Here is a 23,775-nt window from a genome sequence, read left to right on the forward strand (position 1 = left end):
GAATGTACACTAATGATAACCTAATCAGACTGAATTAAATGAAGCAGGCCTACTTTGAAGACACCTCCTTTTCCCCAGTAAAGAATATTATAATAATAGCATTATGTTTCTAACAGATCACATTATCAGCGATGATATGCCTAGAGGGAACCTACAGATGAGCTTTCTTTCCTTTTCTCTCTCTTTTCTTTCTGCCTTTTCCTTTTCCTTTTTTTCTTCCTCCCTTCTTCCCTCCCTCCCTCTCTCCTTTCTTTCTCTCTCTCTCTTTCTTGCTTTCTTTCTTTTCTTTCTTTCTTTCTTTCTTTCTTTCTTTCTTTCTTTCTGTGGCACACAGCTCTACATTGCAGTAAATGACACCCTCTTGGAATGATAATAGACAGCAGAAGGTATGTATTTCTTTTTCATTTTCTTAGAGCCAAGTGTCCAGATTTACAAGGCTCTACCTGGATAGGATTTAGAGATCTTAGAAAGCTAATGTTATTCTTTTAGGTCACAGGGCTACTATTTGGAGCATAGCCTAAATACCTTATAGAAGACTCCAAAGGCTTTGGAACATTTACATGTATTAGTTTTTTAAAATGAGGATGAAAATACAAAAGCATTTTGTCCTTTTGCCTATATGCTCATCTGATAAGTTGTGACTGCATTGAATGTATAATGCAATAGGGTCCAGCATTCACCCTCTCAAGCCTCACCCAGGATCAAGTCAGGCAGAATGCGTATGGGGGGTGGAGGGAAGGAGTAGTAATGATACTCCAGCTACAAGCCACCCATAACAATCAGATTTGTTACTTTGTAATCATATCTTCCACAGACTATATTTGTAATATTTTGTGAAGGCAAAAAAAGGGCAGCCAAAAGATGATAAATTCCTCCTTTTTATTGGATAGTCAATTTATAATGGCTATAAGCCTGTCCAAAGATAAGAGTGAAAGCAGCATTTAATAGACCAAGTACATGGATAAAAAGAGCATTAACTCCAAAAATACAGGTCTGAACTACATGAGTGTGCTTTATGAGAGTCAAGTGATTTTTTAAAATAAGGATATTTATGAAAAAAGTGCTTTATTTCTCTGTCTGCTCAGAAACCTTGGAGATATTAATTCATTTATTCTTAGGAAATAGGTTTGTTTCAGAGATGCTTTCATGGATTAATAAAATTCAATATCACTTATATAAATGAAACTACAAGCTAACTTAAATATCCATATTTCATATGACAGGGGAATTTTAGGATACTGGAGGTCAGTGTTTCATTATTGATGTACTACTAGATGGCAAGTTGTATATATCGTCTTTAATTTAGAATATCAGAGCTGGCTACAAAGAAAAAGACACTCTCCATCATCTAAATCAGTCTGTTCCAACGTGAAATGAAGAGTTAAGGTAGATGCAACATTTTCTGACAACGTGGATTTTAAAATGTACACCATACCCTGGGCTTCAGAAAGTCACACATCCCAGTGATATCAGACTTAATTCTATGTGGTATGCAATGAAGCCTATTTTGAGAGGCCATTTTGAAGCAAGTACCTTCATTGGGATTTCTTTTTCCTTTAGCTTGGCCCAAAGTCTTCTAGTACCTTCCAATGCCTAAATTCTTCTGCAGTTGTGATTTGCGCACTAGAAGTAGCATCAATGCTTTCAGGCCAAAGACTAGTATTTTGTAAGCTGTTCCTTCAGCTTTAGAAAGAAGGATTTCTCAAGCTCTTATTCACTCAAAACTTCTCCTCTGCACACACGGAGAGTATGTGATGGGCTATAAGGTCATAGTCTCCTCTGCTTTCCTCCTCTTGGCTCCTGTTTTAAATCCTGTCCCCTCTTTCTCCTTCCTCTACCATGAAACTTATCAAAGTAGCAGCAAACCCTCCTTGCCTCTGATTCATCCAGCCCTCGTCCTTCCTCCACTGGCTGTAATTTGTTTTCCATTATCCTCCACTCTGTAGTGATGGTTCTCAACATGTGGTCCAGGATCAGTAACATCAGCGTAGGCGTCACTTAGGATCTTGATGGAAGTGCAAATTATCGAGCCCCACCTCAGACCTACCGAATCAGAAACCCTGGGGATGGGCCCAGTGATCTGTGTTTTTAAAAGCCCTCCAAAGGATCCTGACACACGTTTGAGAATTACCACTCCATAGAGACTGCTGTCATGGAGATTACTGAAATTTCTAAATATCCAGAATTGATTCTCATCTCTGATTGATCATCAGAAGCTGAAGCACAGCCCTCCTTGTGGAATCTCATTGCTGGTGCCTTTGACACTACCCTCTCTTCATTCTCCTTCTACTTCCTAATTGTTCTTTTTCATTTTCCTCAGGTGTCCCCCCCCATTCCATCAATGCAGATTTTCAAAGGAATTGCCACAGGCCCTCTTCTCTTAACTCTTTACCTCTCATCCAGGGAAATTCCATACACTCCCCTGGCTAAGGTCATGGCTTCTATGCCGTTGACTCCCACACTGGATTCTCCAGCATTACCACTCTCTTCAGCTGCTTTGCCATCAATTCCAAAGGACTTTAGGACACAAACACCTCAAAAATCTACTGAGACTTATAATACAGAATTAATTCTTAAAAGTCAACTTCCTCACCACACTTGTATCTCCTCTCGATTTCTAGTCTTCTTTTACCTCCAACAATATTTTCCCTAGCCCTTAGGTGTAAGAACTTCATTCTCCTCAACTCTGAATTTCCAAATAGCTGCTAAGTGCCAAGCCCTTTTGCCTATATTTCACAGTCTTTCTCACATGCTTTGCCTTTTTGCTCTGTAGATTATTTTTATCTATCCAGGGGGCAGAACTCCAATCAAAGAGTGAAAGTTAAAGAGACAGAGATTATAGCTTATTATAAGGAAGAATTTTATAACAGTCACAGCTGCCCACAGATGGGCTAGGGAGTTTACTGTCTCCAGAAAAGCAGAAGTTTAAGTGTCTGATGAGTGGTTGGACTTGATGGCATTTAATATCCCATAAAACTTTGAGATTCTATAGTTCCTTTTATCACTCTTTTCTTTTAAGCCCTCATTGTTCATCCCCACCCCCCACCCTTGTTTGAGCAAATGTTTTCATCCCAAGGCTGTGTCTGACGCTTGAGGCAGACCTGGTTTTTCTATGATTCTTTTCTTTGTGATTTCCTCTCTGCCTACTCCAATTCTTACACACTCATGTGGAGATTCATTTGTTCACTCACTCCATCTACTATGTGCTTGGTGCTGGAAATACAGAATTGAATGAGTCATCCTTGTCTTCAAATATCACCCAGGTAGGGAGCTAGACACATACATCATAGATTACAGCACAGGGTGATGAGGCCATAGGATCCCAATGGAAAAGCAGAAAAGAGATCATTTGACCTGGGCAAAGGCAAAAATATGGACTGAGTTTTGAGGACTGAGTAGACACCACCTTGGTGAACAATAAAGGAAAGGATCTTCCAGAAGGACCACTATATGCAAAAGCACATAAACCCACATGAGCATAACATGTATTTGGAAATGATGAGTAAGTAGTTCAATATGGATGGAGCAAAGAGTGGTAGGAGGGAAGAGATGGGCGAGGATAGTTTATAAAGGGCTGTAATTAAGCTAAGGCTGTTAACCTTATTGTGATCACTCTATGGTGGCCACCAAGTGACATAATCAGATTTGCTACTTAGGAGATGAACAGAAGAGAGTTTGGAAGTGGTCAGAAAAGAGGCAGGAAAATAAACTGATGTTTAGGCAAGAGGTGATGGAAGCTCAGCTAAGTCAATGGCAGTGGGAAGGAAGAGTAATATATGGACTTTTAGAAATATTCATCTGCACCTGCAGAATTTGAGAGACTGATTAGATGAGGGAGCAAAACATCCAAAATGACCCTTAGGTTTTTTTTTTTAATTACATTTTTAGAGATGGGGTCTCACCATGTTGCCCAGGCTAGGCTTGAACCCCTTGGCTCAAGTGGTCCTCCTGCCTCAGACTCCCAAGTATCTGGGACTACAGGTGTGTGCCACCACACCTGGACCCTTAGGTTTTAAATTAGGTGACTGTGTGGGAAGTAGAGCCAATGCCTGTATAGAGAATATAAATGGAGAAAATGACTACTTGGCAGATAAAATCAGAACAGAGTTAGTGGACTAGTTGCTAGAGGACAGAAGAAAGGAGAGACTTAGAGATGGATAAAAAATTCAGAAGCACAAAGGAAAGAATAGAAGAATACCCTTATATCTTTGCATAAGGATCTCCTTCTAAATATTACATGTAATAATTACTAATAGATACTATTCGTGCACATCAACTACATACTAGGCACTAAACCTCACATAAACCATACAGAGTAGAAATTAATATCGCTTTATAAACGTGAAAAACTCAGGCTCAGAGAAGTGAAGGAACTTTCCCAAAGTCATCCAGTGCCATTATAGGTTTTATGATCCCAATGTGCTCTGTTTTACATATACTGATTTAGATGACTTGGCAAATCCAGACAAGAATAAGACCTCTTCCCACCCTGCATTCTTTTTAGAATCTAGAATATATTTCACTGAACAGATTGAAACAATATCACATACAAACTTGATATTTCCACTTGGCCATCAAAGTTGGGAGAAACATCTCTTCACCTTGCTGTTTCCTTCAGGTTTTCTTTGATTTTGGTTTTTGTTTTCCCCTCTCATAGTCAGTTAAATCCTTAATTTAATGGCAAGATAGAGCTTGGCCTATTATACAGACCAATGGTTTCCGAAACATGATCCCATGACCAGCAGCATTAGCTGAAGCTGGGAATTTGTTAGAAGTGAAAATTCTCTATCCCCACTGTAGATCTACTGAACAAGAAACTCTGGGGCTGAGGCCTAGAAATCTGTGCCTAAACAAGGCTGCTAGGTGATTCCGATGCTGGCTGGAGTTTGAGAACTATTAATACAGGCTAAACTGTTGTACCAGGATTTTATAGTGACAAGGATTTTAATGTGACAAGGGAGCAATCTAAATCATGGTGAATCCAAATGCCATGTCAACTGTGTAATGAAAGAAGAACTGCCAATAAGCTTGCTCACAGGTAATTTTTGAGGAACGATATTTTCATTTCTTTGGAGGTCAGTTCTCACACTGTACTTCATTGAGTGCACATGCATTTGAGTAAATCCATCAAATTGTATCAACTACTCTTCTATTTATCACACGACATAGCATATAAAGAGAGGGAACCTGAGTTCTAAATTTCATAGAGTTGAACTAACTAGGATTTTCAGAGAAATTTACTAGTTTCCCAGTTTAACCATCAGCTCAGTTCAGGGTGAATGAAAACATAAGATCAATTAAGATTTTGGAATTAGATTCTCCAATGATCACAACAGAATCAAATTAAAGAACATCATCATTGATGCATTCCCCTTCTCCCTAGCTCCTCAAAAAACAACAAGGAAAAACAAGCTTTGGGAGGATACAAAGTATAGTAAATGCAATCTTCATCTGGTGGGATTTTTGGGGTTTTTTTTTTTTTGGCAGAAAAGAGGGTAGGAAGGGCACCTGAGTGAGGCTATACATCTGCACATGTTATTAACAAAGTATTACTAACATAGGAGGACCCTGCTCATGAAGTCAAGTAGCCAGCAGCTAAGGATGACTATCTGCCCTTCAAGCTTTCAAATTACTTATAGTGGAGGGAGGAATTTTTGTAGAAAAAAATAACATTGGCCAGGCACGGTGGCTCACCCTGTAATCTCAGAACTTCAGGAGGCCGAGGCGGGCGGATTGCCTGAGGTCAGGAGTTTGAGATCAGCCTAGCCAACATGGTGAAACCCTGTCTCTACTAAAAATACAAAAATTAGCTGGGTGTGCTGGTAGGTTCCTGTGATCCCAGCTACTCAAGAGGCTGAGGTAGGAGAATTGCTTGAACCCAGGAGACAGAGGTTGCAGTTAGCTGAGATCTGCACTCCAGTTTGGGCGACAGAGAAAGACAAAAAAGAAAGGAAAGAAAGAAAGAGAGAGAGAGACAGAAGGAGAGAGAGAGAGAAAGGAAGGAAGGAAGAAAGGAAGGAAGGAAGGAAGGCAGGCAGGCAAAGAAAGGAAAGAAAGACAGAGAGGAAGAGAGGGAGAGAGGGAGGGAGGGAGGAGGAGGAAGGAAGGAAGGAAGGAAAGAAGGAAGGAAGGAAGGAAGGAAGGAAGGAGGGAAGGAAGGAAGGAAGGAAATCTATGCCAAATTTGTTGGGATTTTTGATAAGTTATCTAATAGAATGGGCTAAAAAGAGGGGGTGAAGGATAAAAGACTGATCATTGGGTACAGTACACAGTGCTCAGGTGATCGGTGCACCAAAATTTCAGAAATCACCACTAAAGAAGTTATCCATGTAACCAAAATCCACCTGTTTCCCAAAAACTATTGAAAATTTTTTTAAAAAGAGAATGGGCTAAAAAGCAATAGCCCCAGCACACTTGCAGATGAATGGCATCCTCCCAAGTGGGGAGAAGTTACAGGGAAAACTCCGAGAGAGATGTTTTCATCTTTTTTTTTTTCCAGGCTAATCAGACACAGCTGATTTTAAAATGTGCATAGCAGCCAGCTTTCCCATGTGACACAGGCTCATTTTCCCCAGCTTATATAGCTCCTTGTCATTGTTGAAGCACACGGGCCAACAGAAAGACAAACACCGTCAGGACACAGTGTGCTACTAACCTGCTCATGAACTTGTAACGGCGGGGCAGGTAATAGATTTTTCTCCTGGAAGAACAGCAAAAATGAAGCCAGTCGAGAAGAAAACCCATCGTCAGTTACAGTTTGAACTAGCAAGGAAGGAAAGGAGATTGAAGATAGAAGCCTGTAAGAGGTGAAGAAGAAAAAACTAAAAAGAGATTAACAGTGAGAAATACAGTGGGAACACAGGGCATGCGTTTTTGAGTCATGAAATCTTATGCAACAGTTTCCATTGGTATTTCTTCCTCTACCCATTACCATAATTTTTTTTTTTTTTTTTTAGTGGTTGCTCCTCGCCTGCAAAGCATGTGCAGTATGATAATTTGGAGTGATTGGTATTTGCACAGCTTCAGCTGAAGTCAGCTTTCTTCTCCAGGAAAATGCAAGGATGGATCAGAGGACAACATACATAATTTAACGGGCATGCTATTATATTAACTAATATTTATACAGCACTTTAAGCTTACACATGACACTTCTCTCATGGTATAGACATATATATATATATATATATATATATATATATATATATATTTTTATTTCACAACCAGTGTGGGAAGGACACTCACTTGTCAGCATTAACACCCAGCTGTACATAACCACACTGGGGCACACTGGCTGACCACTGGCCCTGGTTGTAGGTGAATTAAATAGGTAAAATCAAGGAATTCTGGAAACTTTTAAAAAATCAGACTTATTCTGTCAGATTGCTATATATCTACCTTTAAAAAATGTTAAAAATGAAAATTCTTGGTGTAGTTTGAATGGACAGTACATGAATTAGATTCTTTATTAAAATGCAACCTCCCTTTCCATATTTCAGGCTTCAACTGAAACTGAATGGAATAATAATGAAACAGGTGCTTTTTATGTATATCCTGAACTGTTACTGAACTCTCTCACTTCTGTAAATGGTAAGTTTATGTACCACCAATTTTTTTTGCATATTCGTGAAAGCTTTAAAACATAGGCAAAACTATAGAGACAATAAAAAGATCAGTGGTTGCCAGCGGGAGAAGGAATGTAGGTGAAACACAGGAGACTTTTAGGGTGGTGCAGCTATTCTGTATGATCCTGCAATGGTGGATACATGATATGCCTTTGTCAAAACCCACAGAACCACACACACATAGAGTCAACCCTAGAACTATGGACTTTAGTTAATAATAATTTTTCAATATTGGTCCACCAATTTTAACAAATACATCACACTAATGCAAGATGTTAATAATAAAGAAACTGTAGGCTGGGGGAGAAGGGGACGCTATACTATACTATATTGTATACTATATTGGAACACTAGTATCTTCTCAATTTTCTATAAACCTAAAAAATTCTCTAAAAAGTAAAGTCTATTAGTTAAAAAAAAATCCATGGACATATAGGTATTTAGAAGCAAGTTTTACTGTAATTTCTCATAAGAAACCTATTCCTATATTTCCTTTTAAACATTATAGGGATAAAAATCCATGGAGACTAAACTTGGGATTCAGAAGTACTGTCTACACAAAATTATGAAGATTCTTTGGGCATTTAAATTCAGCCAAAATGATGTTTGTACATTTTGTTAAAATGATGTAGTGGGAGAATTCCTCCTTTGGAAATGCATGTATCTCCTTAGACTAGAGTTATTTGTCTGAAACTATGGACACAATAATAGCAAAAGTTTTCAATCCGTCAGGTTGCAACAAGTAAAGCCAAGCTTAGTAGGTAAAACCACATTAATGTTAATCAGGTCAGTAAGTGTCACACATTAACAATATTTTCTTCTAAAATTATCATGCAAGAATTCCTATATCTAAAAAGATTATTGTTCACGTTCTTTTTCATTTCATTGTGTGGTTCACATTCTCTCAAGTGCTGCTTGGAGGCAGCACATTTCTGCTCTGCAGTAGGCATGCAGAAGTGTTATTCATGATGCGGCCAGGCCCTTCAGATATAAAATTCTTTGCAGGTAGTAAGAGAATTTGCTTTGCATTAACATTGCTCAAGTTTCTATAATCTCCCTGGGTTCTTTGTTACAGAAGTGTGTTCTGGCAGAAGGTTTTATGAGATTTATTTATACCAGAGAGGGGTGTATAAATTTCTATCTAGACATATTTTGTAGGGTTTTCTTTCTTTCTCTTTTGGTTCTTAGGTATGATATGGTATTAATCCACATTAGACACTTATTATATCATTGATAAATATTTGGTTTTAATTGCTGGAGTATAAAAATTTTCAGTGGAATCTAAACTGACATTCTTTATCTCTCCCTAGTGGATATATACATATATATACATACACACACACACACACACACACATTATATATATATATATATATATGTATTCCTTTTTTTAAATCCTTGAATTCTCAGATTTTCTTTTTAACAGTTAAATACAAAAATAAATCATAAGATCAGAACTAAATTTATTATGCATTTTGAGAATTTTGCCTCCAGGAAAACAGATGCTAGAAATCCCAGCCTCTATTTTGACTAGGTAGTAGGACATACAGGCCAATAAGCAAGAAGACAAGATGCACCGGGGAGATATATTACAAGCCTGTGAATGGAAATTGCCCTTCTCTAAATATGTCCCTAACCCTTCTCTCTGTCTCTATAAATGTTCTTTGTCTCCACAACTTTCCACAGCTCATTAAGAGACATACTGTAGAGCTGGTACCAATTTGCCTCATTTCTGCCACCTAATGTGGTCTTACTGGCAAATTGCAAACCAAAAGTACGTCATTCTTTGAGTCCCTTCAGAACTGCCCTTGGGACTACATCCATCCATCCACCTTTTTAGACCCACATATCTTGGCATTTCCAATTTCAGTTTTAATATGTTATTTCTATATAGCAAATGCAGATCACTTTTCCATAATCCATAGGGAAAATAAAAATATTCATTGTGAAATGAAGGTAAATTATAAATTAATCCTTTAAATAACTAAGGAATACAAACAAAGTATTTTCTATTCCCCTTGGAACAAATATCAATATTTGTGTTTGCACAGTATTTATGACTTTAAAAAGTTTTTTTTTTTTTTTAAAGAAGATCACATTGTCACGAAATTTCTTGCACTTGTTTCTAGAGAAATACATTTTAATGTTTTTCTGGAAGGGACTGGTCAGTAAAGAACATAAAAATATGGCCCTGTGCAACTGCTGCCTGTGGTCTGGCTGTTCAAAGCAGCAGTATACAGGACTTCTAAAAATGGCACTTTGGAAATATAAATGCCACTTGGAAAATGCTTCTTTATTGCAGGCACTGGAAATATCTACCTGCTAAGAACTGAATTAGCCAGAGTTTTTCACAAAAAGCCATGAAATCATTATTGGCCATAAACGCTTATTTGCATATCCTAAACATTTGAAAGAGTCCCTCCTCTAATGGCCTTCCCATCTGCATTTCAGTTTTATTTGTTCTGAGAGAGGAGAACATTAGATTTACAGTGAAGCAGCAGAGAGAGTGGAATAAAATACATTTCCACCTACCTGAAAGGCATTCTTACATTCATTTGTTCTGCATATCTTCCAAGGACTTCCCATGGGGCATGCAACTTCACAAAGATAATGTCACTATTTATTAGAGAGGACTGAAACAGAAAAAAGAAACTAAATTGAAAAGTATATTCAAGGCTCCCACAGTTTAAGTTGAGTTGGAACTTAGAATGCATGGACCTGGACAGAGATTACGATTTGGGGCATTCCTCAGCAATAGGCCAGACCCTTCCAAGTGCACGTATTCATTTAACAAACATCCCACTGTATGTGTGGCACTCATGCCAGCTGGAGACCCAGCTGCAAACAAGAGAGGTATGAATAACGTTTACATTCTACAAAAATGTTAAAGAAGATAGGCAAAAACAAGTTGAAAAGGAAGGATACGCCAGGCGTGGTGGCTCACGCCTGTAATCCCAGCACTTTGGGAGGCCGAGGCAGATCACCTGAGGTCAGGAGTTTGAGACCAACCTGGACAACATGGTGAAACTCCGTCTCTACTAAAAATACAAAAATTAGCTAGGCATGGTGGCAGATGCCTGTAATCCCAGCTACTGGGGAGGCTGAGGCGGGAGAATCGCTTGAACCCAAAAGGCAGAGGTTGCAGTAAGCCAAGATCACGCCACTGCACTCCAACCTGGGCAACAAGAGCGAGACTCTGTTGAAAGAAAGAAAGAAAGAAAGAAAGAAAAGAGAGAGAGAGGGAGACAAGGAAGGAAGGAAGGAAGGAAGGAAGGAAGGAAGGAAGGGAGACTCAGATAATAATGAGTGTTCTGAAGAAGGAAGGATAAGCTCAGATAATAATGAGTGTTCTGAAGATAGAGTAATGAGAGAAACAGTTATGGGAGGGGCTACATACTCATTTGGACAAGGGGTTGAGGAAAGTCTTCTCTGTGGAGGTGACATGTGAGCTGAGACCTAAGGAGGAGAAGGCACCAGCTGGGGAAAGAGCACAGCATGAGCGCTCTGGGTGCAAAGGCCCTGAGCTGGGAAGCTGCCTCATATATTGAGGGAAAGAAAGGAGAGCAGAGGGGCTGAGGTGTTTTAAGGAGGGAAGAGTGGCATCAGAAGAGGCTGAGAAGGTGAGCAGAAGACAGAACGTGCAGCGGACTTTAGGAACACTGGGAAACCACTTTGATTTAGGTTGTCAAAGATCACTGTGGTTGTTTCATGGAGAATAAATGATAAGGGAGAAGAAGGAATGTTCTCAGTCATCCAGGCAAAAGCAAAAGTTGATGGTGGAGATGAAGCAAGCCAAAAGATGTGAGACTGCAATCTGGGTGGGTGCCTGGCAAAGCTTTTTCAAAGAGCTGTGTTCTTTGGTCAAAGACCTTTGCCTGCTTTGGGGCTTTTTATCAACCTAGAACGTAGGGAAGTAAAATTAGGACTTCACACCCCAATAACTATCCAACAGATTTTGGTCTATGCCTCTGGCCAAAAGGACATGAAAAACCAATTAGGAGATTTCTCTTTGGAAGTCACTTTCCACAAGGAGGGGTCAGTTGTAGAAGGAAAGTGAGAAAATAGGAGCCAAACTAGTTTAAATTAGTGAAGTGGCCAATTACTAATCCCCATCTGTCTCATATAGGGTTGATCTGGACTGCATGGCATTTAAGTTTTTATAGTTTAGGAACGTTGACAGATATGTTAGGACTTTGTGCTTTGTGGCTAGACTTTCCTTATACTAGTATTGCATAACAATCCTTTGTTGGTTCTTGTTGTTGTTGTTTTTGCACAACTGACAAAAATAGAAGCTCAACTTTTTCCTCTAGCTGGGGTAAATGTGCACTATGGGAAATTGTTTTGAAATTGCAGATGGATGTAAAGTTGTAATTCATTTATCATACTTTAATTCAGAGTCTTTTTGACTTGAATTATAAACATTCAAGGGTTATAAATATTATACGTGTATAAACTCATCAAGATATTATGAAAATCAAACTGGCATCAACTGCAATGTTCTCAGAGACTGGTGTGATGCTGAATTTCCCAAGGGTAGGAAGGCCAGGGCCCATCAGTAGTGGCAGGCACTCTCTAATATTGGTCCGAAAAGTCTAACTTTCTGGCAGTTCAGGGTGAAATGAGGTTTTATCTTCTGGCTTGGGACAAAAGTGCCCTGAGTATAACCCTCCTGATAACAAGGAATATTTCTGTTATTCATAGTTGAATCCTTTGGGCCTAGCACAGTGCTTGGCACGGAGGTACCACACACCCAATGTTTGTCTAATCCATGAACATGATTAGTGAAATGTGGGCAGTTAGACCTGGCCCAGGTGAATACTGGATTCCTGTGAAGCAGGTAGTGACTGTCAATGAAGTGACTCTTACAGTGAACACTGCAGGTTACTGCAAATGAGGTGCCTGTCCAGGGAGTGGACAAACCAGTAACAACCGAAAATGTGATGGCCAAATGCTTTGTCTCTTTGTAAAAACTGCTTTCCTCTGTTCAGTAACCTATTACGGTCAGTCCTCCTGGCACAGTTGTTTAGATCGGGGTATGTAAATGAGCTCACAGGCTGTGATGCCCATACAGAACATACAGAAACATCACACACACACAGTCAGTTCCGCCCCATTTCATGCCTGTGGATGCAATGATGCCTTGGGGATCTGAGATGGTCTCACAGCTTTTCAGCTGAGCATTTGTTGGACTTCAGAAAAGATTGCTGCTTGCTTTTCAATACATAGTACAGTTTTCCAAGTTATAAAGCAGAAGAAAGACTGTATTTCCTAAAAATAGTTCTTTTTCTTTATATGAAGATATACTTCAGATCTGGGAAGGCTTTGTGGCTTCCTAAGTTGGAAATTTTAATCATGATAATGGGATTTCTTTATATTCACTTAGCTCTCCTTTAAGGTTCTATATTCACTCATCTTCCTATGAGAGAGTAAAATTGTGCAACACAGAGGACTCTATATGGAAATGTGATTGATTCACTGAATTAAACAAATGATTTAGAGCACAATATAGTGCTTAGAGATTACTCTCTCCATAGATTTACTGTAATTGTTAGGATTTACAGAAAATAAACAATCTAGTGGGAAAATAATCATTTGAAGATCTCTCATAAATTTATGGAAACATTAAAAATATATTAAAATATTCCACTCAGAGAACAACTTAAATACCACATTTCTATATGTAGAAAAGCTAAGTTCATTATCTGAATACATACTGAATCAACTAAAATTCTGATGTGGGATCTCAACCATTTTCTGCATAAAAGGATAGCTATTTTGATTTATTCAGCCTGATAAAAATCACTTATTATTTAACTAATAACAATAACAACCTCATTTTATTTATTTATTTATTTTTCATGCTTTGCAATTGTCAAAGCACATTCACACATTACCCCATCTTATTCCCATATGAACCTTGTGAGAGTGGTTTTCCTTCAGTTTCTTAGAGGAGGAGAAAGAGAGGTGACAAGTGGCTCACCCACAGCCAAATAAATGTTTACCCCAGACAGAGCTGATTCCATACCTTCACCTCTTAACTTGCTTTTGAATTATACCTGACAACTTCTGAAGTTTAAATAAATAATGGCTTTGCAAATGCATTTAAGATGCATAGAATCTGGATTGTTGCTTTATCAGTTTATATGAATTTGTCTTAAAAGAATTTCGTATTTTAGAAAACAAAGCAACAAAAACAAAGAGGCTTTCCTTCATGTAAAGCAAAATTAAGTTACCAATGAACTGAGATTTTATTTGGGGCTATTAAAAATTGTTTTGATTATCTCGAGAAAAAAACATTACCTGAATTCTCTTGAATAGCAAAGAATATGAGTTCTCTCTCTCTCTCTCTCTCTGTGTGTGTGTGTGTGTGTGTGTGTGTATGTGTGTGTGTGTCCTTTTGTCCTTTTTACATACTTAAGGGAAAATATAGTGTATGGGGCTTATTATTTATATTCAGCTTTCCAAGGAAAAACTGAGAAGGCATTACCTACTGCTTGTTACTGAATGCCTTCTGAACTTCAGTCCTGAGAAATAAATGGGAAACAGATGATTGCTAATTATATGGCCCATAAATCACTCTTTTCTCTACTGCCAAATGATTACACTGCTGTTTCTAGATAGGTCTTTCCTTATTATTAAGTATTCTTTGCCATATAAATCCAAGTGCACAAGAGCCCAAGTGAAAAGAAATGAAAATGATTTTTACGAAACATAGTGTTGTTTCATTAATATACTGCAATACAAATTCCTGGGAATAAAACCTTGGGGAGAGAAAAATTACCACTTAGAGAAGTTTGGAAAAATATTCTTGGAAAAATATTCTTAGAAAAATGACTGAAAAAATTAGCGAATATCATGGGAAATTACCTGGAGTAAAAAGAGATGAGATTCACACAAAAAATTCTTCCTTTTTTTTCTTTTATTCAGCAAGAACATACTGAAAACCTTCGATTTACTAAATTTTGGTCCATGCCTTGGTATGTAACAGTCATGGTCCTTGCAACAGTAAGGCAGGAGAAATGGCATGCCACTATCTAATCCAAGCAGTCCATCTCTCAAAGAGGTGTGTATGTATATATATGTATGTGTGTATGTGTGTGTATACACACACATCTCCACATCTCATGATTCCTGATGCCATTTGTTGAGAAGAGGAAATAGAGGCAGACCACGTTTGGGCATGGAGGATGGGGGTACAGAGGTAGATCATAAACTCAGTTTTGGAAAAGTTAAGTTTGACATGCCCAGGAGATATAGCGTGGGTAGTTAGACAAATGAGTCTGGAGCTCAGGGTAGAAGTCTGGGCCAGAGATACAAAGTAAGTGTGTCCAGGATAAACATTATATTTAAAGGACTGGTAGAGGTCACTATGGGAGTATAGGTACAATGCCATGCGGGCATCTGTGCCTCAGAGGTTAGCAATTCGGACTGTGAAGTTGGACTTCACATATTTATATTCATTTGTCTACCTCTTACCAGCCCTGAGATCTTGAACAAGCTATTTAACTTCTCTGTGCCTCAGTTTGTTCAAATGTAAAATAGGAAATGATAGCAATACATATCTTATTGGATTGTATTAAATGGCATAATGCCGTTAAGGTGCTCATAGTAAATCTAAAAATATGCTTGTTATTATCTCCAAGAGGGGCCACCATATTGGTGGTGAAAAGAACACAGCATTTCTACTCACTCAAATTATAACCTGAGAAGGTAATAAACAAGAAACCAGTATATTGGAAGGATTTATCAGTCTTTGATTACAAGCCCCAACCACCAGAAATCCTGAGATCCAAGTACCCAATTCCTGTCTTTTGTCCCTTAGTATCTTCAGGGTTTCCTGCAGGTTCCTCTATGACATTCATTCAACAACACCCAAAAATGTTCATTAAGTGACTACTCTGTGTCAGAGACTCTTCTAGGTGCTAGATATGCCACAGTAGATAGAATTTACAATCTAGAGTGGGAGACAGACATCGAACAACAAATAAGCATGATTTAAAATTATGAAAAGTATTTTAAAAGGAAAAGAATATAGTTCTGTGGGAGAGAGGAACTGGAGGCACCTGATTAAGATTTGTTGGTTGATCTGTGACTAGGTGACATTTAGCCTAAAATCTGAAAGATGAGATGGTGTTAGGCATGGAAAGAGTCAAGTGAGAAGTATTCCAACCAGAAGAAACAGCAAGAACAAAGGTCCAGAGGTTGTTCTGGGAACGGGAAGGCTGGGGTGATTGGACATTGTAAAGTGTGAGGTGGATAGAGTTACCTAACATAGGGTTAGAGAAGAGGGCTGGGAATAGACCATGCCAGGCCAGGTACAATGTGGTAAGAAGTTTGGATTTATTTTCTAAGGCCAAGAGGAAGCCACTAATGAGTTGCAGGCAGGGATCACTTGTTTCCCAAAGTGTGTGCTGCATGTTTTGTAGAGAATGGTCCGGAGGAAGCACAGGAGTGGGAAGTTCAATAAGAAAGTTATTCTAGTAGCCAGGTGAGACAAGATGGTGGTTAGAACCAGAAGAAAAGGAGAAACAGATGGACTTGAGATCTAGTGGAGGTAGGTTTGAAAGAACTTGGGATTGAACAAATAAGGAGGGTGAAAAAAAATCCAGGGCCTAGAATGATGCAGAGGTTATTTTGCCTGGGGAACTGGACAGATGGTAGTACTCTTACCTGCAGTGAGGGGCTGGAGCCGTCCAGTTTGTCCTAAAGTTGTATAGGTGACAATGCACCCGTAAATCATGGTGGTCTTTGCAGATAACCATGAATCCCACTGTGTGAACTGTAACTTAACATTCACTCACACATCCACTCATCTATTCTGCAAATCTTTACTGACGGCCTATGATGTGCCAGGGCCTGTCCTAGGTGCTGGGAAGACAGCTGTGAACAAAACAGACCAAATCCCTGCTCTTGAGGAACTCAAGTTCTGCTGGGGAGACAGACCCTCAGTAAATAGATGTGTAATACTTCTGATGATGTGCTTTGAAGAAAAATAAAGAGGGTAAGAAAATAGAAAGTAATGGTAGGAAGGAGATGCTATTTTAGATAGAGTGGTGTGGACAAGCCTTTTGATAAGCTGACATTCGAACAGAGACCTGAAAAAAGTACTGAGGGAGGCTGTTCTATTACACAGGGAGAGAGCATTCCAGACAGTGAGAAGAGTAAAAGACAAAAGACCCTGAGGCATAAATAGGCTTGACGTTTCAATTTACTGAGCGTGAAGGATCAAATCAGGTTAGCCACTTGCATCTGCTCTGTATCCCCTTAGGTAACTACCTGGGCATTGCTTTCTCATAACTATACTGTTACGAGGACAAAGCAAAACTCTAAAATTCTGGGGCTAGGAGGAGACATTAATTGCTAATTGGAAACTCAGAGAAGCCTCTTGAATTAAAAAAATCATAGTGAATGCAAATGAATAGTAATGGTAGAGACGGAAGCAGCTACATAGTGCCACTACACGTTAGGTGGTATTTTAGAGTTTTTGCCTACATTAAATCATTCAATTTTCACAGCAACCCCATGAAGCAGGTATTACTATTATTCTAATTTATTGCAAATGAGGAACTAAAGCACAAAGAAGTCTGGTACCTTGGCTAAGTTTACTCAAGTAAGGAATGGAGCCTAGTTCTCACCAATGCAGTCTGGCTTCAGAACTGCTGTTTCACAAGCAGAAAGCTGAGAGGCTCACACAAATATATTTGCTCATGAACTCAATTCCACTGTAATGTTATTTTTCGAAGAAATGCTTAATTATATATTACAGTCAATGTACAATGCATACAGTTGGCTCTCACATCCTAAAATCAATGTAAGGCCAGTAGTAAGAGCAAATTTCAAGCCTGGTTCTGCCATCTGTGGGCACATTACTCCATTCACAAGCCTCAGTTTCTTCATTTGTAAAATAAGGAAAATAATACCTGCCTTGCAGCATCGTTCTGAAGCTGCTATGGTTGTATAGTACTGGTTCAATAAGTGAGAATTTCCTTCTTCCACCCACAGGTACTGAATGCTTGGTGGACATCTGGGTAACCCCCCAATAGCTGATGCTAGAATTCCTTGATGTATCTGGAATCTAGCCTGTGAAACTGATGGATAAATGTACATTCCTCGAGGGTTAAAGGGCTCAAAGTAATTGCTAAGCAACTTCAACTCCTCTCAGTGGGGCTATCATCTAACCAGCTGTGTAGCACTGGGCAAATGACTTGTACTTTTATGAGCTCCAGTATTCTCTAAAAAATGAGGGCATGTGTCTCTAAAAAGAAAATTTTTTTGCATCTGTTATTCTTTTCCCTCAGGGACACACTGAAATTTGTGAGTGTAGTTTACAAATGTTCTTCAGCTGATTTGGATGCAATTTCCTCTCTGCAACACATACACACATACAGACACACACACACACAGTGCCCTGGTGGAGAGAATCCTCTTGAAGTACTATATGTTCCCAAATAATTATAATATTCATTCCCTGAAGGTGACATTAGTAACAGCAACAAGAAATAGGTGTGTGTGAAATTGTCCCCCTTAGAAGACATTTAAATGGAGGTCCCTAAGGACTTCATCGAGGCTCTAGTCTCATTCTACCTGTCCTCCCTGGATGATCTCATCCCTCCTAATGGCTTTAGATGTCACCTATCAGCTGATATCTCCAAGACTCATATCTTTGGCCCACACTTCTCTTCTGAGCTCCAGATCAGTGTAGCCAATGGTCAGTGTGGCATCTGGTACCTCATGTCTCACTGGCAGATCAGACACATCAATGTCTACAATGGATCTGCTTCACTGGCAAAACTGCTCTTCTTCTCAGTGTCCCCACATCAGGAAATGGCACAACCATCCTTTTAGTGGCTCAAGTCCAGGAGCCATCTTTAACTTCTTTTTCCCTTATGTCATATCCAACAAATCACCAAGTCTTATTGATTCTACCTTTTAAACTTCTCTTTGATCTATCCACTTCTCTCCATCTCTACTGCCACCACCCTCCTTTAAACAACCATCATCTGTCTTCTTGAATACTGCAACAGCCTCATGGCTGGGCTCCTTCCATTCCAGCCTGGATTGGCCTGAATGCATTAGATGAGTCCTTAAAAGACAGTCTAGAGGTCAGAGAGATTATCCTGCTTGCTTTGAAGAAATAAGCCACTGTGTTGTGAAAGGGTCTTTGAGGGGCCTCTAGAAGCTGAGAACCGTACCTGGCTGAAGGTCAACAAGAAAATGAAGACCTCAGACCTACAACCACAAGGAAAACTAAATTCTGCCAATAACCATGTGAGAGGACCTTGAGCTCCAGAAAAGAATGCAACCTGGTGGACACCCTGGGGTGGCCTTGGAGGGATCCTGATTAGAGGTCACGGTTGAGCTGTACTCAGACTCCTGAACCACAGAGACTGTGGGAGCATAAACATAGATTGCTCGAAGCCTCGAAGTTTGAAGTAATCTCTTCAGCCGTGATATAAAACTAATGCAGATCATATTCCAACTAATGAATGCTATAATTATAGATTTCATTGCTGCCTCTGTGAGACTGTACACTTCTTCACAGTTGTATTCCCAGCACCCAGCATGTTACTGAGCACATGGTCATTGAGAATGAACGCTTCCTAAATGAATTTATGAACATCTTGCGATCCAGACTACGAGTAGCTTTCTCACATTATTGATTACCTTGTTAAAACACTATTATCAGGCAGAAAAAAATTCATCTTCTTACCACCACAGAGTTTCAATGTGGCTAAATTTATGAGAAACTCGAGGAAACCCTCCTCTAGGCCACAACTAGATGTTCAGTTTTGAGCGGCTGAGCACAAATCTTCACACATTTCATTACAGGTTCTCTGTGTTGCCATAAAGTGAATCCCCTCATGCAACATATTCTTTGTTACTTCGCACCAACCCTGGTGATCCCCATGTCAGGTCTGAGAAACTTACTTCATCAGGGTATCTGAGGAAAATCAATGTTTAGTGTAGCTGTCAGGATGGGCTAAGTTATGTTGCAGCAACTAATAACCCCCAAATATCAGTGACATCGAACAGCAGAGCTGTACTGTCAGTACAGTAGGCACCTGGTGCCATGAAACACTTAAAATATAACTAGTTCAAATTGAGATGTGCTGACTGTGGAAAGTACACACCAGATTTTGAAGACTTAGCATATATACAAAAAAGAATGTAAAATATCTCAATAATTCCTATGTTGATTACATGTTTAAATGATATCTTAGATCTGTTGGATAAGTAAAACTATTATTAAATTCATCTATTTTTACCTTTTATATGTGGCTCCTAGAATTTTCTATCGGCTAGTGCCATGATAAAGATTTACTCCTTGTTCATGCTACATGTCCACTGCAGGGCAGCTCATTGTAGTGATTTAGTGGTTCATGCTGATAGTCACTCTCCCAGGGGGAAGGCAGAGCTCAGAGGGCCTCATAAGCATACGTACCACTTCTGTGCCCAGCCCATTGAGCAGAAGTAGTCATATGGCCACATCTATCCACAAGACCACTGGAAGCCGGAGTATATCTGATACATATTGCTAATTAATACACACTGATGTAGAAGAACTTCTTTCATCACCTTCTTAGATCTATTATGAAAAGCAAATGTTTTATCTGCCTCACAACACAATGATGCATAAAATCATTCAGTAAACACCTAAAGATGATTTAACTACTGTGCACTATGTTGCCTAGCACACAGGCCCTATGTTGGACCCTCGGGATACAAAGAAGGTTAAGACATAGTTCAAGATCTCAGGGAACTCAAAATTCAGCAAAGCAATGATGACCCTAATTATAAATAACGTGATTAGTACGAACCGAGGTTGGTCTAATATCCACTGGGAGAGAAAATACTCCCTTTGTAGGTAATCCCAGTACTAAATCTCTCCTTAGAAGTAAGCAATGTCAGTTGTAATCTACAAAATTCCAAACGTCCCTTCACTTCTTACAGAACATCTTAATGTTTTCCCTACTCCTTCTAGATGGTATATGAGATAAACTGAACTTGGGGACAACTTTATCATCACGGTGTACTTTTTATTATCACAAAACACCAACCCACTGACAACCATTCACAGCTATGACCCAATCAGTAACCCATGAAATGCTTTGCCCTTAGTACGCTGCAGAGATGAACAGCCATGAAATAAACAAGACCCAGAAAAGACAGAATAATTGGGTGTCTTCTGCTAGTGAAGAAGCAATTTAACTTTGGAAATACTTTCTTTTTTTACTGTCTTTTTTTTTACTTTAAGTTCCAGGATACATGTGCAGAATGTGCAGGTGTTACATAGGTACACATGTGCAGAATGTGCAGGTGTTACATAGGTACACAAGTGCAGAATGTGCAGGTGTTACATAGGTACACATGTGCAGAATGTGAGAATGTGCAGGTGTTACATAGGTACACATGTGCAGAATGTGCAGGTGTTACATAGGTACACATGTGCAGAATGTGCAGGTTTGTTACATAGGTACACATGTGCAGAATGTGCAGGTGTAGGTACACATGTGCAGAATGTGCAGGTGTTACATAGGTACACAAGTGCAGAATGTGCAGGTGTTACATAGGTACACATGTGCAGAATGTGCAGGTGTTACATAGGTACACATGTGCAGAAGGTGCAGGTTTGTTACATAGGTACACATGTGCAGAATGTGCAGGTTTGTTACATAGGTACACATGTGCAGAATGTGCAGGTTTGTTACATAGGTACACATGTGCACTTGGGAAAGCTTATGACAGCTCTTCTAAGTCTGTTGTATGTATCTCCTGGTGAAATGCTGATCAAAATTAGAGGATGCTGCAGGGCACACAGCAGTAAAGTCTATCAAGTGTTTTTACCTAAAGGTTATACAAAACTGTCAAGAAATGGGGCTCCTATGATTTTTAATAACAGAGAAACCTGATAGATTATACCTCAACTCATATCACTTCCTCATTGGTATAATGCTGATATAATTACCCTCACCTACTTTATAGGGTGTGTGTGTGCGTGTGAGTATGTATGTACATGTATACATAAAGTACATTTGAAAACATTTTCTGTGGGGGTCACTAGTGTGTCCCTGGCATCCATTCTCCTCTCCTTTGGGCACAGGGAAATCTGAGCTCCTTGGCCAACTAGGGTAGGCAGGAGCTATATGATGAGTCTAGCCGTTTAGCTGTGAGCAGAGGCTTGAAGTCTGGTGTGTGATTTGCCTTTCCCTCCCCCAGAGGCAGGTGTCTGGATGCAGCTTCTGTTATCTGGGTCCCCGGTTGCTGCAAGGAGCATTTCTCCTCCTCCACTTCTGCATCCTGAGATCAAAAGTAAACCCTGCTGCCTGAAGCCTCTGAGATGACAAAGCCTCGAGTGACAGGCAGAAGCTATATAAAGCTATGGAACTGGAGAAAATCACAGGAAGATGGAGACACAGAAGAAAAGGGGACCCAGGATCAAGTCTTAAAAGACTAATATTTGAAGCTCAGACAGCAGAGAAGGTGAGCAAAGAGGACTGAGAAAGAGCCAATGAAGAAGGAAGAAAACCAGGAAAGCATGAGATGTCACCAAAGCCAAGAGAAGCACGTTTTTCTTAAGGAGGGAACGACTCACCACGTGGAGGAAAGCTGCTGGGGAGGCCAGTAAGATAGCGGAGATGGCATGACTGCCGGATTTGATCACAGGCCACCTTTATAAAAGCAGTCTCTGTGAAATAGTGAGGGAGAAAGCCCAAACTGAGAAATTGGAAAAGAGAATGGTAGGTGAGGAGATGGAGACAGGACACTAGACAAATCTTTCAAGAAGTTTTCTGTGAAGTGTAGAAGAGAAACGGAGTGGTCACTAGGGGAGAGTATAGGGGTCAAGGGATTTTTCATCTCGTGAGTTACAGGAGCATGTTTGTAACAACTGAGTAGAGAGGAAAAATAATGATGCAGGAGAGAGAGGGGAGACAATTACAGAAGCAAAGTCCTTGAGAAGGTGAGGTGAGAGGGGATTCAGCGAATAATAGGAGAGCTCCCGGGACAGCACACACAGAGTGATGGGAGGGAAGGTTCAGGGTGGGAGGTCATAGAAGATGCTGTCTGACCATTTTTATTTTCTATCAGAGTATAGGCAAGGTTATCAGCAGAACAGTGTATGTGTGTGGAGGGGCATTGAGGGAGGTAAGGGTGCGGAGAAAACAGGTGAGAAGGTTGATTGGGGAGAGAGAGTGTGAAGTGGGCTAACTCCCCCACCTATTCAAGATCTTAGTCAAACATCACCTTCAGTAAGCCCCTAGCCAACACCCTATTTAAAATGACCATCTTTTTACCCTTAGTGCTCTCATACCTACACTCTGCTCTGGTTTTTCTTGTGTCATATCATTTATCACCTTCTTTTATGTTTGTTTGTTTGTTTGCTTGTTTTTGAGACAGGTTCTCACTTGTTGCCAAGGCTGGATTGCAGTGGCGCAATCTCGGCCCACTGCAGCCTCAACCTCCCAGGCTCAAGTAATCCTCCTGCCTCAGCCTCCCAAGTAGCTGGGACTACAGGCATGCTGCAATACACCTGGCTAATTTTTTGTATTTTTTGTAGAAACAAGGTTTTGTCATGTTGTCTAGGCTAGTCTTGAACTCGGGACTCAAGCAATCCTCCCACCTTGGCCTCCCAAAGTGCTGGGAATACAAACATGAGCCACTGCACCTGGCCCTCCGTTTATCACCTTCTAACATATTATATTATTTACTTATTTATTATGTTTATTGTTCACGGTCTCCCTCACTAGAATGTGAGTTTCACAAGGGCGGGGGCTCTCTGATTTGTTCACTGATGTATCCCAAGTGCCTTGAATTGTGCCAGGCACTGTATGATTATTTAATGATTGAAATTTTAAAATTGAATCAATGAAAGAAAGAAGCAAAGAGAAAGAGAGAAAGGGGAAGAGAGGGAGGAAGAAAGTTACTTAATTTTTATAAAGAGGAAGAAACCAAAAGTACCAGGCTCACTGAGCATTCTCTGGTACCCGTGTGAGACTGTGGTATGATGTAAAGTGAACCAGTCAGCATGTTTTTTCCCACAACATTAAATCACACGGGTGTGGGCATGAACAAGATGCAGTTTAACCAAGGTCAGGGCTTTGCCAGGCAAATAAGTCAAAGGAATAAAGGAGTGAGAGAATTCAGGTGCTTGTAA

At 39.7% G+C, this 23,775-nt stretch overlaps 1 protein-coding gene across 3 annotated transcripts in view; it reads right to left on the reverse strand.

Annotated features, from left to right (window-relative positions):
* ANO4 (anoctamin 4) overlaps positions 1-23,775 on the reverse strand; it is a 425,382-nt gene that overhangs the window by 137,650 nt on the left and 263,957 nt on the right. For all 3 annotated transcript variants that reach the window (XM_011966635.1, XM_011966636.1, XM_011966634.1), the window contains 2 exons: positions 10,155-10,255; positions 6,656-6,700 (listed from right to left, as the gene is read on the reverse strand). In XM_011966635.1, the coding sequence (XP_011822025.1) occupies positions 6,656-6,700; positions 10,155-10,255 (146 nt within the window). The remainder of the gene's footprint in view (positions 1-6,655; positions 6,701-10,154; positions 10,256-23,775) is intronic.

This window comes from Mandrillus leucophaeus, unplaced genomic scaffold (assembly GCF_000951045.1).
Source record: "Mandrillus leucophaeus isolate KB7577 unplaced genomic scaffold, Mleu.le_1.0 Scaffold768, whole genome shotgun sequence".
Taxonomy (NCBI): Eukaryota; Metazoa; Chordata; class Mammalia; order Primates; family Cercopithecidae; genus Mandrillus; species Mandrillus leucophaeus.